Raw genomic sequence first — 24,212 nt, forward strand, 5'->3', positions numbered from 1 at the left:
GCTCTTGATATCCTCTACCTACCAAAAGTATGGCCCACTACTGATAAATTCACTTGAAGTGAAAGCAAGGTAATTTCTCATTTGCAGGTGATCATGTGCAACAAGATTTAGATAGTAGTATGCAGTCTTAAAAATATGCATGGGCATATGATATTGTTTCTAGTTAATGTAATGTACTTTCTTTTCATTTTTTACTAAATGGGAAGTTAGCAATTAGTATTCATTTTATGTACAACAAATATTAAGTTTTTGAGAAACAAATTAATATCATTGCGAGTGTTTAATTGTGTATGAGTTGTTAATTATGTATATTGTGTCTATTTAATTGTGAATATTTATTTTTAAGGATCAGCATTTTTTGTGATATTTATAAATGATTATGAGCTACAAAGGTGTGGGTCTACTTTCTTAAAAGTAAATTTGATTTGTTCAAGTATTTTGAATTTGAAAATTATTGCAAGGAAGTTGATATTAAAAGACCTAAAACCACAATTTATTCCCAACAAAATGTTGTTGTTGATGCATGAACACAAATCTTTTCTAGAGTAAAGTGAACACTTAATACTGTCAAGTTGTAACAAGAGTTGTAGGTAAAAGTAGACACTACAACCCACTATGTAGTAAAGCAATCATTATTACTTGAAACAGAATGTAAGAATCTTAAAGTGTTATGGATGGATCATTAATGTGATTTCTCAACTCTAAAAGAAATGAATTGTGATGCATATGCTCTTATTTTAAGGATTAACATTCATCTGGTTACTTTCATATATTTGTTCGTTAGTTTAGATTCATTTCATAATATAATCAGAATATAATTGTATTCTGAATTGTAAACAAAATATTAAATAAGAAAAATCCAAGCCGTTGAGCTTAACTGGTTAAAACATTGGGTTTTCAATTCTATGCCGTGACTCTTGACTATGTCCCCACTGGTACCGATCAAAAAAAAAATATTAAATAAGAAAAACTGTCTTTATCAGACTCCCTTTTAATTCATAGACAATACCCAACATAATATCTCTGTACAAAAGCTCGATAATTTTTTTTGGAAAATCTATGTATAAAATCCGCTATTTGTTTTTTAAATTGTAACTTTTTAATATCGAAAGCCACTTTCTTCTTAAGATTGACATCTATACCAATGTTTAAAACTGCAACTCACAGAAAATAAGCATTATCATTTGCTTAAGTTAAAAGCCCGAAAAAGCCCATTACATAAGAAGTTCATCAGATCGAACGCAGATGGTCTTAGCCATATTGATCAAATTCAAACAGAGGAAGTTATGACTTGATTTCGGCAAATTCAATCTTCTTCTTCTTCCCTTCAAGTTTTCCAGAAAATAAATTCTGTACATAGTCTGCGCGAGTGAATGTTCTGTATTGACAGGGATGCAACTCATCTATGAGCTCAGGAGCAGGACCCACTTTTGTTTCCCCACTTGGATTACAAAACATGGCAATGGAGATTCGATCTCTGTCCATGTTTGTGACTGCCCTGTGCTCAATGCTCTTGTAAATTCCATTGCTAATCACCTGAATAAATATACAAAAACAAAAATTACATTTTACATCGCTCTGGTGGAATCAAACATTAATTTCTATTAATCAAACCAAAGTAGCAAATCAATAATAAACTTGGAGTGGGCAAAGTTTTGTTTTGTACTTGAATACAGGAAATCATTCATAACTTGGATTCAAAAGCCCAGAATTATACACCCATAGAAGCATTCTTTGAATCAAGCTAACATAGTTTGTTATGGTTCCTACAGATTGTTTTGGCCGAAACACTGTTAAAATTCATTGTCATTACCTCAAGCATGTCCCCAATATTGATAACCAGGGCACCAGGGATGGGTTGAACAGGAATCCATTCACCATCCTTACGGATCTGTAGCCCCACTATCCCATCATCCTGCAACAACACTGTCAAACAACCTGAATCTGAATGAGGGCTTAAGCCTAAGACTAGATCTGGTCTTGGGCAGGGTGGGTAGTAATTCAATCGCATGTTCTGTATCAATTTCCCACACATGTTAATGAAATGGTCTGATTTTAGCCCAGCGTTCTCTGATAGAAGGCAAAGAACTGTTTCCCCAAACTTTTGAATTTCAAGTGCATATTGATCCACTGTTTCTCTGCAACAAATGGGCAGTGCAATCAAATTGAAAATGAAAATGATAGAAGTCAGATGGATAGAAGCAGTGGACTGAAAAAAGGGAATTGAAGAACTAGATATGATTTACACATTTATATGAGATCAATCCAATGACATTTTATCAACATGAGATCATTAAAATGATAAACCATAATTATATAGATACCTAAAATCTGATGGCTTTGTAGGCCAAAATTCCATTTTTCTATTCTCTGGAGGTAGGGTTGTCAAGGACATAGCATCTGCCCAGTCCAGTATTTGGTCATCTGAGGCTACAAAAGTCTGGCCATAGCCTTCAATCTCTTGTATTTTGTACTTGAGTTTTTCCTCCAATGGTAGTTGAATAAATTCCCTTACAATTCCCTTCATTCTTTCCAACAGAGACAGAGGAATTCCATGGTTCACAGCCTGTCATGGAGACAGAGATACTATCTTACTAAAATAAGCAAGATTGGAGAATAGATATGATATAGAACCCATCATAGGGGTAAAGCCTTTATAATTTTTTACATACTTTATATAATTAGTATCCCATCACATAGATAAAAGACTATAGTCTAAGAAAGGAAGCTTTTCCTAAAATCTGGTTTCTATACATTATCTAGTTTATGATGGCCTTCAGGAAGATAATCCTGTTGTCATTTAATTGGGTTTACTTGAAGTAATTGTCAAAGGCTCTTGATATGTAAACTCCTTTCTAGCAGTTGTTAGTCTATTATATAAGCAATTGTTAGTCTATAATATAATCAATTTTGATGTACCCACCTGAAAAAATCCCCATTGCTGGCATGCAGTACCAAGTTTTTCCGATTCCTTTTGCCTGCAGAGATCCGAATCTGTCAAGAACATGTCCATATCAATTACAGGGATGTCCAAATGAGGAAGAAGAAAGGTATTCGGGCGCTCTTTCTCTGATCTAATATATCTTTGAGGAAGTTTTTGAAGGTTCTGAGATGCGAGTTCCTGAACAATGGGAACTGAAAACTTTTTTGAAGTTCCAGTGGAGGGATCAAACACTATGGCTGAATTAAACATGATAGTTTTTTAATTTAAAAAAACCAACTACTTGCTACTTGCTTATACATTTCGAACACTTTTTACTTTCAGAAACAAAAAATATGTGTAAGAATAGCTATTGAATGATTGTGAAAAATTCTATCCACGGCTGAAATGTGTAGAAATGTGTATGCTACTTGTCAAAATATTTGTGGTCTTATTTTTGAATTAATTTTGTAATCTGTTATCTAATAAAAAAATATTGTGGTATTCAATTGCACTTCTAAAAAGATTAAGTTAAATGTTAATGCAGATTTTTTATTTAAAAACAAGATATTATTGCATTCATTCAATTTGATTTTTTAATTAATTTATCTAATCAGAACAAAGAATTTAAAAAAGCCAAATCTGAAGTATTAATTTAATTTTTATTTTAAATTATTATAAAATAATATTTTTCTTTATTTCTATTGATAAAAGTATATATTAAATTTAATTTTTAATAAATATAAATATTTATGTACATTTAATTTATTGTCCACTTAGATTTGCTTTTCAGTACAATTATTCTAGCCACTTTATATGACTGAGATTTTGCAAATATTCAATATTGTACTTGTTTATATCTATCTAAATGTGCACACAAAATCTGATATTCAATCAATGTAAGAATGTTTAACTTACTTTTTCCAAGAGACTTATCATGAAAAATAGAAAGATTAGATTATCCTCACAGCTAGTATGATATTCAATCAATGTAAGATTTTTTAACTTATTTTTTCCAAAGACTTATCATGGAAAATAGAAAGATTAGATTATTCTCACAGCCAATATGATATTCAATCAATGTAGGATTTTTTAACTTACTTTTTTCAAAAGACTTATCTTGAACAATAGAAAGATGATGTCAATTATTCCAGATTCTTTTATATTTTTAGTACCTGCCAAAACAGAATATTATTGCATCCATCAAAGTTTGTTTTTACATTATTTTAACCAATCACTAAAAATATTACTTTTTTAACCAAAAAAAACTTAATGTTTGTGCTTAAATTTTTTTTATAAATAGTTTAAAAATATTATTTACCTGTATTGCTATGGATTAGAGTAGATAAAAGAAATCACATTTTCCAAAAAAAATATTAAAAAAAATTACAACTTTATACATTTAACAGGTGAAATGACAACTGACGTAGTCTGCCAGATTTAATTACTGAAAACAAATTTAATTAATGATTTCACCACTTCTGAGGGCATCTTGAAAATTGAGACTAAATTTGCATTAAAATAGATACATATTAAATCTTCAGTGTCTTATTTCATAATAATATTTGTTGTGCTCTTATCTGTACCTGCAAACACAATGCACTCAATAAATCATTATAAGCAATGGTTAGTAAATTGAAACAATGAAAGACAAAACCATAGCTAATCGACTTATTGCTTCCTAGTAAATGCGAGTATGAATCTTAGTATGCAAATTCCAGTGACTTGACTACACTTAGATGGAGGATTTGAATGCTGAAAATGCATGATCTAGCAAGAATAGCATGATTAAGCTATATCAATTCATGATTGATCTAGAAAATGAACTAGAATGAAGATGCAATTAAACTAAAATGAGCATGATAACATTGCTAAGAAATGATAAACTAGAAGCTAGATGCCTATAATAACAATGCTTAAGCTACGAATGAGATGGGGATCCATATTACTCAAAATGAGGTCTATTTATAGGATTTTCCCAGGCTAGGGGTGAGTTGGCATGGATCAACGGTCAAGATTGATCTGAAGATATCAATGGTTAAATTGGAGGAGGTTGGCAAAGGGAGTTGAATTAAAGGGAACATCTGTCATCTCTATGGTGACAAGTGTCAAGAGGCTTCTAGAAGAGGTAGGATGAAAGGGAACACTTAGTGACAAGTGTCACAAAGGTTCTAAAAGATGTTGGATGAAAGGGGACATGGTGGTAGGTAGAATGGGTTAGGTTTAGGAATGGTTAGGTTTAGGAGAATTTGAATTTAGAAATTCAAATATTAGTAAAATGGCTAATTAATCTCAACAACTCATGAATGATTTGTTTTAATTAATTAAGGGATTTAGAAGAAATGAATTTGCATGGGGGAAATTAATTAATTAAAGGAGTGAAATGAACCTATTTAATAAATCCTTAGATTTATTAATAACTAGATGAATGAGAGATTTAATCAAATTTTTTAGTGAATTCAATTAAATTGGGTAGGAGAGATTAATTAAATAATTGCTTATTTAATTAATTATCTTCAGACCATTTTTAGGTGTATACATTTTTCCCCTCTTTGAAACGAGGTGTGATGACGCGTTGATTCAAAGAATAATCTCATTTTGATGATGATATTGATTTGATAGGATGCCCCAGCTCTTGATTGCTAAATTCTGGTATAATGATGCCCCCTCGGGAGATCAATTGAGATAATTGATCTTTGGAGTTTTTGCGAGATTGATATCCTGATAGATTTGATTTGATTTCTGCAATTGTGGTTTGATGAAAGTGCAAGTTCTTTGATTAGCTTGATTGCCTAGATCGGTAAGATTGAAAAATCTTGATTGATTAGATTCAGTCTGGTTTCAGGAAGGATTCATCTTGTATAAGACAACGATGATCAAAGCGTCTGGTTTCAGGAAGGATTCATCATGTATAAGACATGATCAGAACGTCTAGTTTCAGGAAGGATACATCCTGTATAAGACGTGATAGAATTGATTAGGTTTGATTGATTGATTTGGTTTGATAAGGTTGATTAGATAAAGAACTGATATTTTGTTGATATCAAGTTGCAGAAATATTTTGGATATGCTGATGTTGATGCATTTGAGGGAGATAGCATAAGATTTGAGCTAGGTCGATAATATCATGAAAGAGATTCGTTATTCTGATTCCATATACACCTGTGATGATACTTTGATGATTCCTGCGATAGATTTAACCTTGGATAAAAGGAGCTTTTGGGATCCATGCAAAAATGAAAAGCAAGCTAGAATGCAAATGAAATGCAATGGAATGTAAAGCTATGACTGGACCAGTCATTGGATTATTTTGCGTTTTTGTCATCATTGAGCTTTTGAAATGTGGGAAGTGAGTGCAAACATCGATAGTATAATTAAACCATGATGACCTGAGCATTTCTTTCCTGGATTTTGATATAGCAAGTTAACACAAGCATCAAGGTATAATTGAACCGAGATGACCTGAGTGTTGTTTGCGTAAAATAGGCAGTATTAATCATTTCAATATGCAAATCGGAAATCTCTTCAATGATACTTCGATGATCATGTCCCGAGACAAATTTACACATATTAATGATTAATTTTCAGACAGCGGATAAGAAAAATACCATGTTTCTTCCTTGTTCCTCTAGTCAATGACATCCCAGAATTACTCAGAAATCATGATAGCGAAAAGCAATATAGAAAAGTTGAACAATCATGTTACAATCATTAGCCAAAAAGATATTATCCACTGAAAAGTGTGTGATGTGCTTAGATTGATTTCGTGATAGCTTGATAGTTGATAGTTTGATCTTGTGTTCAATGTTGGATGTGTCTCAGTTTTTGCTTGATAATAGTTGTCTAACTGTTTGGTCTACTTGTTTGATTAAGCTCAAAATGATCAAGAGTTTTGCCCCTAGGTAGGTGTAGGATTTTGTCCCAAGCCTAGAAACAAAGTCGTTATGATATATCCAATGATCCAAACCATGGTAAGAAGCCACCTGAGATGCTTGCGTATGTATAAAGGCTTTATGATGATCAGCGCTAATGGAAGAATGAATGCAAGCGGAAAAATGCATGAACTAATAGATGGAAGAGTCAGCCGATAGATAGCGCCTGTTTGCCAGGTTTTCACCATCTGTTTTTATTGCACTTTTTCTGATATTTGATTTTTTTGGATTTTCTGCTTTTTCACTTTTTAGTATTTTTTTTATTTTTCCCTGTTTTTGATTTTTTTTGATTTTTCACTATTTTTTATTTTTCTAATTTTTCACTGTTTTTGATTTTTCTTCTGATTTTTCAGACATAGAATTTCTTCAAGTGCATACTATTGATGGGTTCCACGAGTTGATCTTCGTCCTATGTTGATAGTTGATATGCTCCTGATCCAAATACTGTTGTGACCACAAATGGACCTAACTAGTTTGGTTCGAATTTTCCTTTCTTTTCTCGATTTGCCTGATTGCGTGGATTTTTTTTTAGCACTAGTTCTCCAACTTGAAAGATTCTTGGTTTAACCTTATGATTATAGCTCCGGCACATTCTTTGTTGATATACCTTTAGATGATCAAAGGCATTGTGTCTGTGTTCATGGATTAGTTCTAACTCTTGTAGTCTAGATACTCTTTGTTCTTCATCTGGGATGAGTCCTTTTAGTGACACACATAGAGAAGGTATCTCTACTTCGATTGGCAATATGGCTTCTGATCCATATATAAGAGAGAAAGGTGTGGCACCTGTCGGTGTGCGGATAATGGTGCGGTAGGCCCATAGAGCAGGATTTAGTTGGATATGCCAATCTTTCCCAGCATCATTCACTATCTTTTTAAGAATTTTCAGGATAGTTTTGTTAGATGCTTCTATCTGCCCATTTCCCTGTGGATAATATGGTGTGGAGAATCTGTGCTAGATTTTGAACTTCTCACATAGCTCTTGTACATCTTGATTCTTGAATGGTCGCCCATTATCAATGATAATGGTCATTGGTATTCCATAGCGATAGATGATATAGTTCAAGATAAATGCAGTAATTTGTTTTCCTATGATATTTATGAGAGTTACCGCTTCAATCCATTTTGTGAAATATTCAGTAGCTACCAAGATGAATTTATGTCCATTAGATGAAGAAGGATTTATCTTTCCTACTAGATCAAGTCCCCACTGACAAAAAGGCCAAGATGTTGCTAAAGCATGTAGTTCTTGTGCTGGTGCATGGATCAAATTCCCATGGATTTGACATTGTTTGCATGTTCTTGCTATTTTAAAAGAATCTCGTTCCATAGTCGGCCAATAGTAGCCCAAGCGTATGAGTTTCTTTGAAAGGGTAAGACCACTTGAATGAGTGTCACAAATGCCATTATGGACTTCATGTAAGGCCTTCTTAGATTCTTCTTGTTCAAGACATCTTAAGAGAGTATTGTCTAGACCTCGTTTATACAAGGTATCTGCGATGAGAGTATAATGGGAGGATTGGCGAATAAAATTTCTCTTTTGGTTCTTGGATAGGTTAGGAGGTAAGATGTTATCTTTCAAGTATGTGTAAGTTTGGCCATAGTGGGAGGAATCGTATCCAATAAGTTGATAGATGGTTTGGGAATCGGGACAATTATAGGCGGGATGAAACAACTCTTCAACCAGGAATTCATAACGCTCTTGATTTTCCTATGTCTGCAATAGAGAAGTGTAGCCATGGCATCTACTGCTTTGTTGTCACTTCTGGGGCTCTGTTCAAAATTTATTTCTACAAAGTACTTCTTGATATCATCCACCATCTTTTTGTAAGGCATGAGTTTGTCATCTTTGGTTTGATAGTCATCATTGATTTGATTAATGACAAGTTGGGAGTCTCCAAAGACTTGAAGTTGTTTAATATTCCATTCTACAGCCATTTTGATACCTGTTACTAATGCTTCATACTCTGCTATATTGTTTGTGCACGAAAAGCTTAGTTTGTATTCTTTCGGGTTTGTATGCCCTTGTGGTGTGATGAAAAGAATTCCTGCTCCTGATCCATGTTGTGTATATGAACCATCAAAGTATAGTTGCCATGTTTTTGTTGTAACTGTTAAGATATCAGCATCAGGAAATTCAATCTGTAGAGGATGATTATCTTGAAGTGGTGTCTCTGCTAGTTGAGCTACGATGACTTGTCCCTTGATAGATTTTTTGTCAACATATTTGATATCAAACTCACTTAGAATCATGGTCCATTTTGCTAGTCATCCTGTCAGTGTGGCTTTGCTGAGCAAATACTTCAGAGGATCGATTTTAGCTATCAACTTGATGGAGTGAGATAGTAGATAGTGTCGTAGTTTTTGGGAAGCAAAAACTACTGCCAAGCATGCTTTTTCTGTTGATGAATAGTTAACCTCATATCCCACTAGTGTTCTACTGATGTAGTAGATGGCTCGTTCTTTTCCTTCATTATCCTCTTGTGCGAGCAAAACTCCCAATGATGCTTCGGTAGTTGATACATAGAGTAATAATGGTTTTCCTGGAATTGGTGACATTAGAACAGGTGGTTGCATGAGATATGCCTTGATCTTGTTGAATGCTTCTTCACATTGATGATCCCATTTGAAATTAACCTGTTTTTGCAACAGGTTAGTAAATGGTTGACATTTATCTGCTAGTTGAGCAACAAATCTTCTGATTGACTGGAGTCTTCCTTGTAGTGATCTTAGTTGACTGATATTCTTGGGAGATGCCATTTCCATGATTGCTTTTACTTTAGCCGGATCTACTTCGATTCCTCTTGCTAAAACAATGTATCCCAATAGCTTTCCTGAAGTAACACCAAAGGCACATTTCTTAGGGTTTAGCCTTACCTTATATTGTTCTAACCTGTCAAAGATCTTTTCTAGTATCTCTATATGTTCTTCTCTGTTGTATAATTTAGCTAATATGTCATCCATATAGTCTTCCATGAATGTATGCATCATGTCATGAAATATAGTTGTCATAGCTCTTTGATATGTAGCACCTGCGTTCTTTAATCTGAAAGGCATGATGTTCCAGCAGAAAGTACCCCATGGGTATGTAAAAGTTGTCTTTTCTTGATCTTCGGGTGCTATTTTGATCTGATTATATCCAGAGAAACCATCCATTAGAGAAAACATGGAGTGTCCAGCAGTTAAATCCACAATGATGTCAATGTTAGGCAAAGGAAAGTCATCCTTTGGGCATGCGTTATTAAGATCTCTGAAGTCTGTGCATATTTTGATACTTTTATCTGGTTTTGAAACAGGAACAATGTTAGATACCCATTGAGGATACGCTATAGGTTTGATGAATCTGACATCCAGTAATTTCTTTAGTTCTGCTTTGACTAGAAGAGCAATATGCGGATGCATTTTCCTTAACTTTTGTTTGGCTGGTTTATCTCTTGGATTAACATTCAAGTGATGCATAATAAGTTCTGGATCTAACCTTGGCATGTCTGCATATGACCAGGCAAAATTGATTTGCCGTCGTTTGAAAAATTCTATATACTGTTGCATTTATTTTTCTGATAGAGAAGTTGCTGGATGAAGAATATTTGGTTGCTCTGTTGTCCCAATGTTAACCACCTCTGTTGGTTCAATCAGAATGGATGACCTTTCTTGATAGTGTTCAGGTAAAGTGTCAAATCTCCCATCTTCCGTTGCCTCAAGGAGGTTTTCACCATTGGATGCATCCTTTGTTTTTACTTTTTCTTGATCTAATGTTGCCAATAAATGGTTTTCAGCATTAGACCTGATGTTATTTTCTTTATTTTCATTTTTGCGACTAGGAGATTAGGCACCCACTTGACTGAAAGATGCGTTGCTGAAATTCCTGATGAGAGTTGTTATAGGTTCGATTGCATTAAGATATACAGATATGGCATGATCATTTGGAAAGGTATCAATGGCGGTATGTCCTTCATTTTCCCAATCAATAAGCTCAGGGTGGATTAGAGGTAAGGGATCTTCAGGTTGGTATATTTCAAGGGTTTCAAGGGTCATGATGGAGGTATCAAAGTGTTCAATATGTGTGTCGATGTCTAGAATGGTACTCTCGTTAGAATGTTCTCACGTAAGAAGTTCTTGATTGTCCTTGGTTAAGTCCAAGTTAGCCAAATGTGATTCTAATTCAAGTGAACTATTTCCTGATGTTTGTCCTACATACGTGTGAACTATATCGACTTCTATATCTCCTTCAAAGCATTTTTCTTCAGCTAATTCTTCAGATTGATAGAAATCCCATTCCCATTCATTAGAGTCTGTATCACTTGCAGCTTGCAATCTACAGATTTGTTCATATAGCATTTCTTCCGCTTTTCTGGCTATGATTTTCCTTCTTTCATATTCAATCTCCTCAGGACTGAGATTGAGTTTTGTCAAATTTTCTATGAGCTCTCCTGAAGTAATATTAGCTTGATGTTTGTTTTGATTGAGATTTAAGGCTGCTTGAGAGATGTTTTTAGTTTGTTTCTCTTGCTGATTTGAAGCTTGCTTCTTTTGCCATTTCAGGTTTGTTTGTGCTTGCTGCTTAGCCGATTTTGCTTCCTTTTCAATTGCAAGTTGTTCTTGTCTGTTTTTATATTCCTCTTGTTGTGGACTAAAAGATGTGTTTTCTGGTAGATTGACTTGTCCATACCCTAATCTTGTTTTGTCAGTTTTCTGCTGAGTATGAGGCTCAATAGGTTCTAAGATACCTTCTTTTCTTTTTCCTATAAGTCCTATTCCAGTGTATCCCATCTTTCGAAGAATGTTGAATCCTTTTCCATATTTTTCTATAGGAATTTTGACATTGTTGACCTTTTGTTGAACTTCTTCATCTTTGTATAGCCATTGTAGTACATCTTTGTCTTTTGTCTCCTCTGATAAGGTTCCAGCACTAATAAATGCTCCATCAAATATTGGAAGATGTTTCACAGTTGATTGTTGTTTAGAGCTTGATGGTTTTCCCAAGGATTTAGGAGAAAGTGGTAATTGTGCTATTGAGTATTCCCCATTCCCTCGATCTCTTAACTGCATTTGTTTTTCCATACTTGATAGAATAGAGGCAAATGATTTTCCCTTGGATTGTATGTGTGAAGATGTTGCTTCCCTGTTATGAGGAACAATTACTTCCTAAGCCATTTTTAGATTACTACAATATTGGAATGGATTTGCATCTGTAGAGATTGTGATTTCTTGTCCTTTGTAGGGAAATTTTACACATTGATGATAGGTTGATGGGATAGCTTGCAAGTCATGTATCCATGGTCTCCCTAGGAGCACATTATATGATAGGTCCACGTCTAGAACTAAGCATGCTGTGTCTTTTTGTAGAGGTCCCACTCTGATTGGTAGTATCACAATTCCCTTGGAGGAACGTTCTTCTTCATCATAGGCTTTTATAGTGATCCTTTTCCAAACATCAACTGCATCTTCTGAATATCCCAAGGCACGAACAAGACTCAATGAGAAAATATTTAGGCCAGCTCCACCATCTATTAGAACACGCTTGACTCGTGTTTTGTGAATAAGGACTTCAATATGTAAGGGAGCATTGTGAGGGTGTTGTAAGGACATGTCGTCTTCGTCAGTGAATGATAAGCAATGAGGGGTTATGAGGTGTCCCACCATGGTTTGGAATTGATCAATATCAAGATCTTTGGATATGGTTGTATCTACTAATGCTCGTTCAAGAATCTCCTTGTGTGCAGGTGGAAGTTTTAAAAGTTCCAAAATTGATATTTGGGCAGGTGTTTTCTGCAATTGTTCCACTAGATTGTATTGTTTTGTTGTAGTGGATGATGTGTTTGTTGTAGGACCCGGCAAAACAACTTTGGCTTTGCTTCTTGTGATAGCCTGAGCATGTTCTTGATTTTGTTTTTCTTTAACTACAATCACATTCACCACATTGTCATGTGTATGCGCGTAGTTTACCTTTGCTTTATCCTTACCATTGTTTGTTGTTGATGACTCACCTTTCTCATAGTTTGGAAGTAGATTTTTAAAGGCGATATGAGATTCATTAGTTGTATGTCCATCCACAGTTATTACACCATTATCAATTAAGTCTTGTATGACATGTTTTAACTTTTGACAATTATCTGTGAGATGTCATTTGTTTCGATGGAAATTGCAATTCTGATTATCGTTCCACCAAGGTGGTTTGATTTGAGGTTCATAATTCCTTTCTTCTGGTAAAGTGATCAATTTGTTTGCGAGAAGTGTCTTTAGTGCTGATCCCAAGGGTTCACCAATGTTTGTGAATTGTCTTCGAAAGAAAGTTTTGATAGTTTCTCTTTGGTGATTGTTGTTTTGTTGTGTTGCTACTAAGTGAGTAGATAAATTGAAAACCGGCTGCTTTGGTTTCACATTGTTGTTATCTACTATTCCATCATTGACAACATTTCGATTTCTGTTCCAAAACTTTGGCTTGTCATTGTGATTGTTGTTATTGTTGTTGTTAGGAGGATGGGCTCCTTCTTTGTATATTTTCAACTCACCTTTCTTTATCATAGCTTCCTCCATTCTGATTCCATTATCAACCATTTTTCCAAAGGTTTGATTTCCTTGCATTTTTAAGTAATAACTCATTTGATCATTTAAGTTGTCAATGAATATATCCATTTTTTCATACTCTGGCAATGTGCGAGGATACCGTGATGTCAGGCATCTCCATCGTTGTAAGAATGTCATGAAGGGTTCTCCACTTTTTTGTTTAGTGTTACAGAGGTCTAGCATGATCACTTCATGTTGTATATTGTAGGAATATTGCGAAACAAACTTACCCACCAACTCTGAAAATGATCTTATTCCAGGTGCAAGTATGGAAAACCACTCCATAGCTAGTCCTGTTAAGCTTTTCGGAAATAATCTTATTAAGTAGGTATCTTCGTGTGCAAACTCCATACTCATGGTAAAAAATTCTCTTATATGATCTTGAGGATCAGAGCTTCCATCATATTTTTCATATCTCGGAGTTTCAAAACCTATTGGAAATGGTATCATGTTTAGATTGATGTCAAAAGGATAAGGACATATTTCTTGAAGTGAATATCGTCTAACATTTCCTCTTTGCATCTCTTGGATTTGTGTTTGCATTGCTTGCAGTTGTTGTGTAAGAGTCATGATAGGATTATCGACATGATTTGTTCTTGCATGACCATGATTTTGCATTCTAGGAGGATTGGGATCTCTTCTTGTTTCATCTCTAGCTCTTCTTGTATCCTCATTGAATTGAACATTATTCAGGATTTCTACTTCATCTCTTCTAGGTATGTCAGTTTCTTCATTGGTCCTGGTGGTATTGGGAATTGATGTGTCATTCATGCAGAGACCAAAGATGTCCTCATATTGTTCGTTATTATGAGGAGGGTCACTTTTCTTTTGTGTCAATTTATTCACATCAAAATCTTGGGGAAGTGTAGCACCAGATTTGGCTAGCATTAGAAAGTATTTTTCTTTTTCTTCCTCCAATAATCTCTGCATAAATTTGTCGAATTGGGGATCTTTCTTGATGTCTCTGATGTTTTGTTCTGTTATTTCTCCTTTGACTTGTACTTCATTTTCATGTTCCATGGTTATGTTTGTTTCCAATGTTTCGATTTCCATCTCTGCGATCTTTCGTCTCTGAGCTCTTGTTAGAACGGGCATACACATATGTTATCTTGTTTAGGATTTGATTGTCTAAAAGGTTGTTTTGGGTAAGTAAGCAATTGTCAATTTCAAGGCAATAGAGTGATATGACACTAAAAGAGGATTCAAGTGTTTAAAAGTTTGCAAGTTTTCTAATCTTCTATTTAGGAGTGCAATGATGATGATTGATAAGAACCAAGTCTAGTAGGAATGATATATCCTACGATGTGGGATGAGATTATCCTAACCAAATGTTTCAGTTTTGTGATAAAGGATGATTGGTCCTAATGAGAAACTATGTTTGAGTGATCAGTTTACCAAAGAGGGTGATAATGCACTTTGAGATGTTTAGATCTTGAACTTGTTGGGGGTAAGCACTTGAAAATCTTGAGGTGTATATTTTCTAGAGTCTGATTTTAACGAGTGATAACTTGACCAAGCAAACCAAGCAGACAATTTAAGCACAGATTGATAGATAATAGGTGTTTATGCTTATTGCAAATTGATCAGGCGGAAATGATAAGTCTGAAACAGGCATGCAGGACACAGCTCTGGACTGACAGATGCAGAGTTTTGTATGACAGATTATGCAGCATAGGACGACAAGAGATACAGGACAGAACGACAGACTAGTGACTTCATGTGAACAATAGTTTTTCGTACGACATAGAACCTTGACTCGTACGACAGAAGATCAAGCAATACGACAGATACTCCTGACTCGTATGATAAAGAATAAAAAAATATGACAGAGACTTCTGACTCGTACGACGGGTATTTGAACAGTGATAAAAATTGTTTGCTTGTTTGAGTTTGGATCACTGAATTTTGATGTTTTACCTTGGTTTTCCAGTGTTAAGTGTTTGATTTTTCAATTTTAGGGATGAATACACAGCAAACACACGATGTGATACATGACTCTCAATCAAGCTAAACCCTAAGGAAGTTGGTTGAGAATGAAAACCTTTGCTTGCTGACTTAGGTACACACCCAATAGCTAATCAGAATACGGCCGCTGAGTCTCATGCAATGGATTCTCAGCGCTGTATTATCCGACTCCAAATGCTAATGGGGGCACGATATGGCAAGTGTCTTGGGAGAGTTACTATCTCTCTTGCACAAAGATTATCACCCTTTCGGAGGTGAATCGGGTAGCTTCTATTTTTATAGTTCTTATTCAAGAATTCCATTTGAAATCACCCCTTGAAGTCATGCAAGCGTGATTGAGGCCTATAGCCCGACAAGGTACCGAAACAAGTTGTAGTCACGTAAACATGATTGAGACCGTGAGGCCCTACAAAATGTCCAATATGAGAGATCTCAAAGAGAAAACTCAAATAATCCCATCCTCTGAGACTTTAATCATTAGAGACCTATTTATTATAGTGAGTTGGAATGCTCAGGTCCAGTTGTACTCACTTGGGTCGTTCTCACAGGGTGATTACTTTTTCCCACTGTGACAGGCCCGCTAAAGGTATGCAATATTGAAAGAAAAAAGATGAGTCTAGCTTTTTGATCACCTAAGGAAGGTGAGAGCATACTCACCTATCATCACAAGCACATAAGACATGATAGTTCATTTCTTTAAGCCCAAATTGAAGTGTGCCTAAAAATCTTAAAGAATACACAAAGTTTTTGTTGAATCCTTAGGAAACCTGCAAAATAGATCCATTAGTAGTCATGATTGTGTTTTGAATTTGTCTTTGACAAGCGTATCTTTGACAAGCGTATTTGCAAGAAAAGAGTTAGGCTGCAAACATCTCATAGACATAACAAGATTAGCATTAGTGATCCAAACTATGAAATTTTTAGAAAAATTATATGAAATTTATCCTAACTTCAAATAGGCATAACTTTTTGCTCGAGACTTGAAATTACAAGCCGTTTACCTTGTTGGAAAGGTCTCCAAGAGTTCTAGAGGCAATTTTCAAAGGGCATGGCTTTTAGCTAGGACCTTTGAGCACTCTCAGGGGCTAAAAGTGACCAGAAAGCCTTCAAAAATGCAGATTACTGACATACAGACAAATTTGAAATTTCTAATTTGCAGTTTTTTTTTTCAAAAAATCATAGTTGCAGAAACTCGTACGAAATGATTTATCAGACAGAACAACAAATGATTAGATTTCGCATAGGGACCAAAATTGACTCGTACGACATAAGATTTAACAACCAAAAATTCGTACGACACAGAATTAGCTTTCGTACGACAGTGAAATTTAACTCGTACGACACAGGAATGAGCCAAAACGAGTAAAGAATTTACAGTCTAAAAACTTGTACGACACAGATTTATACCTCATACGAGTTAGGATGAGGTGTCATCCAAGACTGAAAGGAAGTTCGTACGAGCCAGAAAGACAACTCGTACGACAATCTGATTCTGATCTGGCAAAGATGAAGTTTGAGGAAGCTTGGGAGGCTAAAAATGATGATTTCGGCCCCACGGTGGGTGCCAAAATGTCGTGCTTTGTGAATTGTACCTGTACCTGTAAACACAATGCACTCAATAAATCATTATAAGCAATGGTTAGTAAATTGAAACAATGAAAGACAAAACCATAGCTAATCAACTTATTGCCTCCTAGTAAATGCGAGTATGAATTTTGCTCTTAGATCTTAGTATGCAAATTCTAGTGACTTGACTACACTTAGATGGAGGATTTGAATGCTGAAAATGCATGATCTAGCAAGAATAGCATGATTAAGCTATATGAATTTATGATTGATCTAGAAAATGAACTAGAATGAAGATGCAATTAAACTAAAATGAGCATGATAACATTGCTAAGAAATGATAAACTAGAAGCTAGATGCCTATAATAACAATGCTTAAGCTATGAATGAGATGGGGATCCATATTACTCAAAATGAGGTCTATTTATAGGATTTTCCCAAGCTAGGGGTGAGTTGACATGGATCAATGATCAAGATTGATCTGAAGATATCAATGGTTAAATTGGAGGAGGTTGGCAAAGGGAGTTGGATTAAAGGGAACATCTGTCATCTCTATGGTGACAAGTGTCAAGAGGCTTCTAGAAGAGGTAGGATGAAAGGGAACACTTAGTGACAAGTGTCACAAAGGTTCTAGAAGATGTTGGATGAAAGGGGACATGGTGGTAGGTAGAATGGGTTAGGTTTAGGAATGGTTAGGTTTAGGAGAATTTGAATTTAGAAATTCAAATATTAGTAAAATGGCTAATTAATCTCAACAACTCATGAATGATTTGTTTTAATTAATTAAGGGATTTAGAAGAAATGAATTTGCATGGGGGAAATTAATTAATTTGAATTAATTAATTAAAGGAGTGAAAAGAACCTATTTGATAAATCCTTACATTTATTAATAAGTAGATGAATGAGAGATTTAATCAAATTGCTTAGTGAATTCAATTAAATTGGGTAGGAGAGATTAATTAAATAATTGCTTATTTAATTAATTATCTTCAGACCATTTTTAGGTGTATACAATATTAAATTATACTCTCAAAATCCTACTATTCAAAGTAACCCCTGCACAAAACGTGCTCATCAAATGAAGGCCACTTTTCAAAATTATTATGAAAAACATGTCAAAGCATGCAATTCTATATGTCACGTCAGATATCTGGTCAAAGCCTATCCAAAGCTTTTGTGTAAAAGTGTATGCAATGAATTTTATTTTATTTTTTATATAGGACATAAAAAAAAAAAAAAATTCTATTAAATTTATTTATTTAGATAAAAGTGGGTAAATTACTAAATTATATTAATAATTTTTGTTTTTTTACAGGGTGTCTGGTTCAAAGAGCACTGAAGGGAAAGAACCAGTAAGAAAACCCTTCAGTATGGCTCAAAAAAACACAAGCCTGTCTACCCATTACAAGAGCCCCTTGGACATAGTCCACCGAAACCCTCCCCAATTACATAATAGCTTCATTAGATATAAAGGATCAACCAAAAAACCAAAGGATCAGCCAAAAATTTGAGTCCAAGCCACCCTTGTCTATAAAGCACATTTCTCCAATCTACTAATTAGTATGAGACCAAGAACAAGAAGGGAAAACACTACAAGAGAACCTGCCAAGACAAACATTGCGAGCAAACACAAGATAATCCAAAGAAGAAGGAGAGGATGTTGTAGACCCCGAGGAACCAAAATAATGCCAAGCCAAAGAATAACCCACAGGAGAAGCCAAGAAAATAGCAGAAAGATGAGAAACCATCTCGTATACCAAACTATCTGCAAGCTCCAAGATCTCGACGACAACCACCAACATACCAAAATATGATAAGCAAATCTATTTGCAAGAGAAGTGAACATAACATGATCGATTAGCATAACACAATCATGAAAGAAGAAAGCAAGATGGGATAATACCCAACAATGATTAACCGAAACCATCTTACATAAGCTCATCCCCAAATAATTACCAAAGCAAAACCGATTTGCAGATAAAATGATAAGACTATGCCAACCCATAGCAGTCATTATTACACAATCATGCAAATAGACGATGAGATGGGAAAGCTACCAAGCAATGATGAACCAAAACCATCCCACACAAACATACCTCAGCATGATTACCAAATCGAAATAGGCAACCTGTTGGTCAAAAAGAATATGCCAAATCAAAACAACAAACAAGCACGGAAACAAGAAATCACTAGTTCGAACCTGAGTATTCATAATGCAAATTAATTGATATCAGCCAGTAAAGCAAAATAGTATCCACTAACATGCCATGAGAATTAAGAAGTGTCCTTCCTATGAAAGCTAACATAACAAGTCAACCAACCGAGCAAGGGTAAACCAATAACAAGTGCTAAACCAATTCAACAGATAGATCACCAACCAAACGAGTGCAACACCAAAAGCCTCCTTGCCTCGTGAGGAAATACTTACTGAGTATGCCATCAACAAAAATGTTTCCATAAGGCTAGACAACACCCTCCCTGATGTAATACATGAAAGTAAAACCACACCCAGCAAGGAGTGTGATGAAGGCCACAAACCGCGATCAATCAAACTTAATAAAGAATGCTAATGCAAGAAGTGGGAATATCCCGAGGGAGGACTTCCAGATACTCAACACTTTCAACAACAACCCTATTAGCCAAATAATCTGCAATAACATTTATTTCCCTATAACAGTGAGATATAGTAAAGGTAGAAAAGCACTTCAATTGTGCACGAATATGATCTAACAAATACTATAAATGCCAAGAAACGCACTTCTTAACAAAGACCAACTGAAAGACCAACATTGAATCCCCTTCAATGATAATATCCTTGATGCCCAGAGAGATTGCAAGATCAAGACCAAAAGATAAGACCTGAAATTCAACAGAATTATTAGAGCCTTTCCTAAAATCACATAGATAAAAGACTATAGTCTAAGAAAGGAAGCTTTTCCTAAAATCTGGTTTCTATACATTATCTAGTTTATGATGGCCTTCAGGAAGATAATCCTGTTGTCATTTAATTAGGTTTACTTGAAGTAATTGTCAAAGGCTCTTGATATGTAAACTCCTTTCTAGCAATTGTTAGTCTATTATATAAGCAATTGCTAGTCTATAATATAATCAATTTTGACGTACCCACTTGAAAAAATCCCCATTGCTAGCATGCAGTACCAAGTTTTTCCAATTCCTTTTGGCTGTAGAGATCCCTGATGTAATACATGAAAGTAAAACCACACCCAGCAAGGAGTGTGATGAAGGCCACAAACTACGATCAATCAAACTTAATAAAGAATGCTAATGCAAGAAGTGGGAATATCCCGAGGGAGGACTTCCAGATACTCAACACTTTCAACAACAACCCTATTAGCCAAATAATCTGCAATAATATTTATTTCCCTATAACAGTGAGATATAGTAAAGGTAGAAAAGCACTTCAATTGTGCACGAATATGATCTAACAAATACTATAAATGCCAAGAAACACACTTCTTAACAAAGACCAACTGAAAGACCAACATTGAATCCCCTTCAATGATAATATCCTTGATGCCCAGAGAGATTGCAAGATCAAGACCAAAAGATAAGACCTGAAATTCAACATAATTATTAGAGCCTTTCCTAAAATCACATAGATAAAAGACTATAGTCCAAGAAAGGAAGCTTTTCCTAAAATCTGGTTTCTATACATTATCTAGTTTATGATGGCCTTCAGGAAGATAATCTTGTTGTCATTTAATTAGGTTTACTTGAAGTAGTTGTCAAAGGCTCTTGATATGTAAACTCCTTTCTAGCAATTGTTAGTCTATTATATAAGCAATTGCTAGTCTATAATATAATCAATTTTGATGTACCCACCTAAAAAAATCCCCATTGCTGGCATGCAGTACCAAGTTTTTCCAATTCCTTTTGGCTGCAGAGATCCGAATCTGTCAAGAACATGTCCATATCAATTACAGGGATGTCCAAATGAGGAAGAAGAAAGGTATTTGGGCGCTCTTTCTCTGATCTAATATATCTTTGAGGAAGTTTTTGAAGGTTCTGAGATGCGAGTTCCTGAACAATGGGAACTGAAAACTTTTTTGAAGTTCCAGTGGAGGGATCAAACACTATGGCTGAATTAAACATGATAGTTTTTTAATTTAAAAAAACCAACTACTTGCTACTTGCTTATACATTTCGAACACTTTTTACTTTCAAAAACAAAAAAATATATGTGTAAGAATAGCTATTGAATGATTGTGGAAAATTCTATCCACGACTGAAATGTGTAGAAATGTGTATGCTACTTGTCAAAATATTTGTGGTCTTATTTTTGAATTAATTTTGTAATCTGTTATCTAATAAAAAAAAATTGTGGTCTTCAATTGCACTTCTAAAAAGATTAAGTTAAATGTTAATGCAAATTTTTTATTTAAAAACAAGATATTATTGCATTCATTCAATTTGATTTTTTAATTAATTTATCTAATAAGAACAAAGGATTTAAAAAAGCCAAATCTGAAGTATTAATTTAATTTTTATTTTAAATTATTATAAAATGATATTTTTCTTTATTTCGATTGATAAAAGTATATATAAAATTTAATTTTGTAATAATAATAAAAAAATATGTACATTTAATTTATTGTCAACAATAAATCCATACTTAGATTTACTTTTCAGTACAATTATTCTAGCCACTTTATATGACTGAGATTTTGCAAATATTCAATATTGTACTTGTTTATATCTATCTAAGTGTGCACACAGAATCTAATATTCAATCAATGTAGGAATGTTTAACTTACTTTTTCCAAAAGATTTATCATGGAAAATAGAAAGATTAGATTATTCTTAGGAGTATGATATTCAATCAATGTACTATTTTTTAATTTATTTTTTCCAAAAGACTTATCATGGAAAATAGAAAGATTAGATTATTCTCACACCCAGTATGATATTCAATCAATGTACCATTTTTTAACTTACTTTTTCCAAAAGACTTATCATGAACAATAGAAAGATGATGTCAATTATTCCAGATTCTTTTATATTTTTAGTACTTGTCAAAAAAGGATATTATTGCATCCATCAAATTTTGTTTTTACATTATTTTAACCAATCACTAAAAAAGTTTAACTTTTTTAACAAAAAAAACTTAATATTTGTGTTTAATTTTTTTTTAAATAGTTTAAAAATATTATTTACCTGGATTGCTATTGATTAGAGTGGATAAAAGAAATCACATTTTCCAAAAAATATTTTTTAAAAATTACAACTTTATACATTTAACAGGTGAAATGACAACTGACGTACTTGCCAGATTTAATTACTAAAAACAAATTTAATTACCAATTCCGAGGGCATCTTGAAAATTGAGAAAGACATTTCTGCTTGAAACTAAATTTGCATAAATGTAGGTATAATATTAAATCTTCAGTGTCTTATTACCTAATAATATTAAATTATAGTCTTCTTATATGTAGTGTCCCAGTTAAAACATTTTATTGATGAAATGGCCATCAAGGTTCAAACCATGCTATTCTATATGTCACGTCACATATTTGGTCAAAGCCTATCCAACGCTTTTGTGTAAAAGTGTGTGTAATGAATGTTATTTTATTTTTTATATAGGTTAATTTAAATAATATTTACATAAAAAAAAAAATCTATTATATTTATTTTAGTTGTGTTAAGATATTTGATAAAAATTAAAGCAGAAACAAAAAGAAATTAAATAAATTATATTTAATTTTAAATTTTAATAGAATTTTGTTTAGGGTTTTCTTATTGAGTTGGTAGCATTTAAATATATTTTCAAACATGAATATAAATTATTTGCAATGATGATACACTTTTCATAACTACATTATATAATCCATTCCCACACAACAAAAAATAGTTTTGTGCATTAGATGAAGTTCATGATGGTAAAGATCAAACTCGTGGACCTCTAGATCCATGTATATCATCCTCTTTATCAATTTAGAGTTTGAAACATTAATCAAATTAAGAGAACTAATCTTTCAACCATGACAAAATATTCCAATCAACACCTACATTTCTTGATGGTTTATGCAAAAATTCTCACACAATGAAAATCTACTAATGTTGACCTACATTTCTCTTTATTTAATATAATACTATCTATAGGTAACTCAATTATTAGATAATTATTATTTATTTATTTGTTTAATTTAAATTTATACAAAATAATTTTTTTCTTATAATAAAACTCGATAATAATCTTAAGAGTCATAGCTATTGATCTTAATATCCATAAAACATAAACACGCTCACTTTATCCCTATCCCTATCCCTATCTCTATCTCTATCTCTATCTCCATCTCTCTATTTCCCCCTCTCTCTTCCTCCGCATTATCTCTTTCTAATAGTCTATGTCACCTTCATCCTCTCTCACTCTTGCCCCCTCTATCTTTGAACTAACAAAATCTTTTTCTACTTTTACTCTAAACTTATCACACTATTGACAAGTACTTGAGGCATTGCGTCCTTATTTAAAAAATAACATTTAATATTTAATACTATATTTAATAATTCTTTTTAAATTTAATATTTCTTTTAAAATGTGTACCGTGAAAGATTAATTTTGTGATCAAAGGAAAAATATATAAATATAGAAATGATCTCAAATAATTTCTAACACCAAATTCATATTTTCTAGTGCCCCTTGCACTTACATCATTAACTACCTAGTCAATAAAAATTTAATAGATGTTAAACTAAATTCAATGAATACATGAAATGTTGATTATACATTATCTTAAATAGTCTAATTCAATTTGTAATATTATGGATTTTTAAGATTTTATTTTTTTAATATATAAATACTTTGGATATTAAATGGAATAAAATATTTATAAAATTATTTCAAGATAATTAAATAATATTTAAATGGGTCAGTGTTTATCCATTTTATGTCTTTAAAGTGCACTTTCTCAAACAACTTGTGTGTAATTCAAAAATTCTAAAATAAATTTACATTTTACTCTATTCAATTAATTAAATTTGTTAATGGACCTCACTAATATTGTAATATTATAATCAAAACATAAAATCTCAATAATTCACTTTTGAAAATTGTTTATTTAGAGAAAAGTTATGATAATTAAATTTACTTATTTTGTTGTGATTATTATTTTTAAATTATTGATGACCCGTTCATGGGTTTTCAAGGGTTCATCCTTCGAGCATAGTGGCTAGGCGAGATGAGGAGGTGTGGGCCAAGCCGAAGCAGGGTTGGACCAAGATCAACTTTGATGGGGCGTCAAGAG

General features: G+C 33.5%; 1 protein-coding gene across 1 annotated transcript; it reads right to left on the minus strand.

Moving 5' to 3' along the window:
• Positions 1-1,161: 1,161 nt before the first annotated feature.
• Positions 1,162-3,284, minus strand: LOC131032858 (oxoglutarate-dependent flavonoid 7-O-demethylase 1). Its single transcript, XM_057963938.2, has 4 exons — positions 2,924-3,284; positions 2,325-2,566; positions 1,814-2,138; positions 1,162-1,536 (listed from the first exon to the last, which is right to left on the minus strand). Exons 1-4 carry the CDS (start codon positions 3,191-3,193, stop codon positions 1,285-1,287), a joined length of 1,089 nt encoding a protein of 362 aa, XP_057819921.2. The 5' UTR covers positions 3,194-3,284; the 3' UTR covers positions 1,162-1,284.
• Positions 3,285-24,212: the final 20,928 nt, after the last annotated feature.

Source organism: Cryptomeria japonica, chromosome 5 (genome assembly GCF_030272615.1).
Source record: "Cryptomeria japonica chromosome 5, Sugi_1.0, whole genome shotgun sequence".
NCBI classification, from domain to species: domain Eukaryota; kingdom Viridiplantae; phylum Streptophyta; class Pinopsida; order Cupressales; family Cupressaceae; genus Cryptomeria; species Cryptomeria japonica.

Excerpts from the sequence above, each read along its gene's own strand:
- LOC131032858 (XM_057963938.2), bottom strand. The coding sequence starts at position 3,193 with ATGTTTAATTCAGCCATAGTGTTTGATCCCTCCACTGGAACTTCAAAA. Across the intron at positions 2,567-2,923 it reads AGCAATGGGGATTTTTTCAG|GCTGTGAACCATGGAATTCC; the intron begins GTGGGTACATCA and ends TCTCCATGACAG. Across the intron at positions 1,537-1,813 it reads ATATTGGGGACATGCTTGAG|GTGATTAGCAATGGAATTTA; the intron begins GTAATGACAATG and ends ATATTTATTCAG.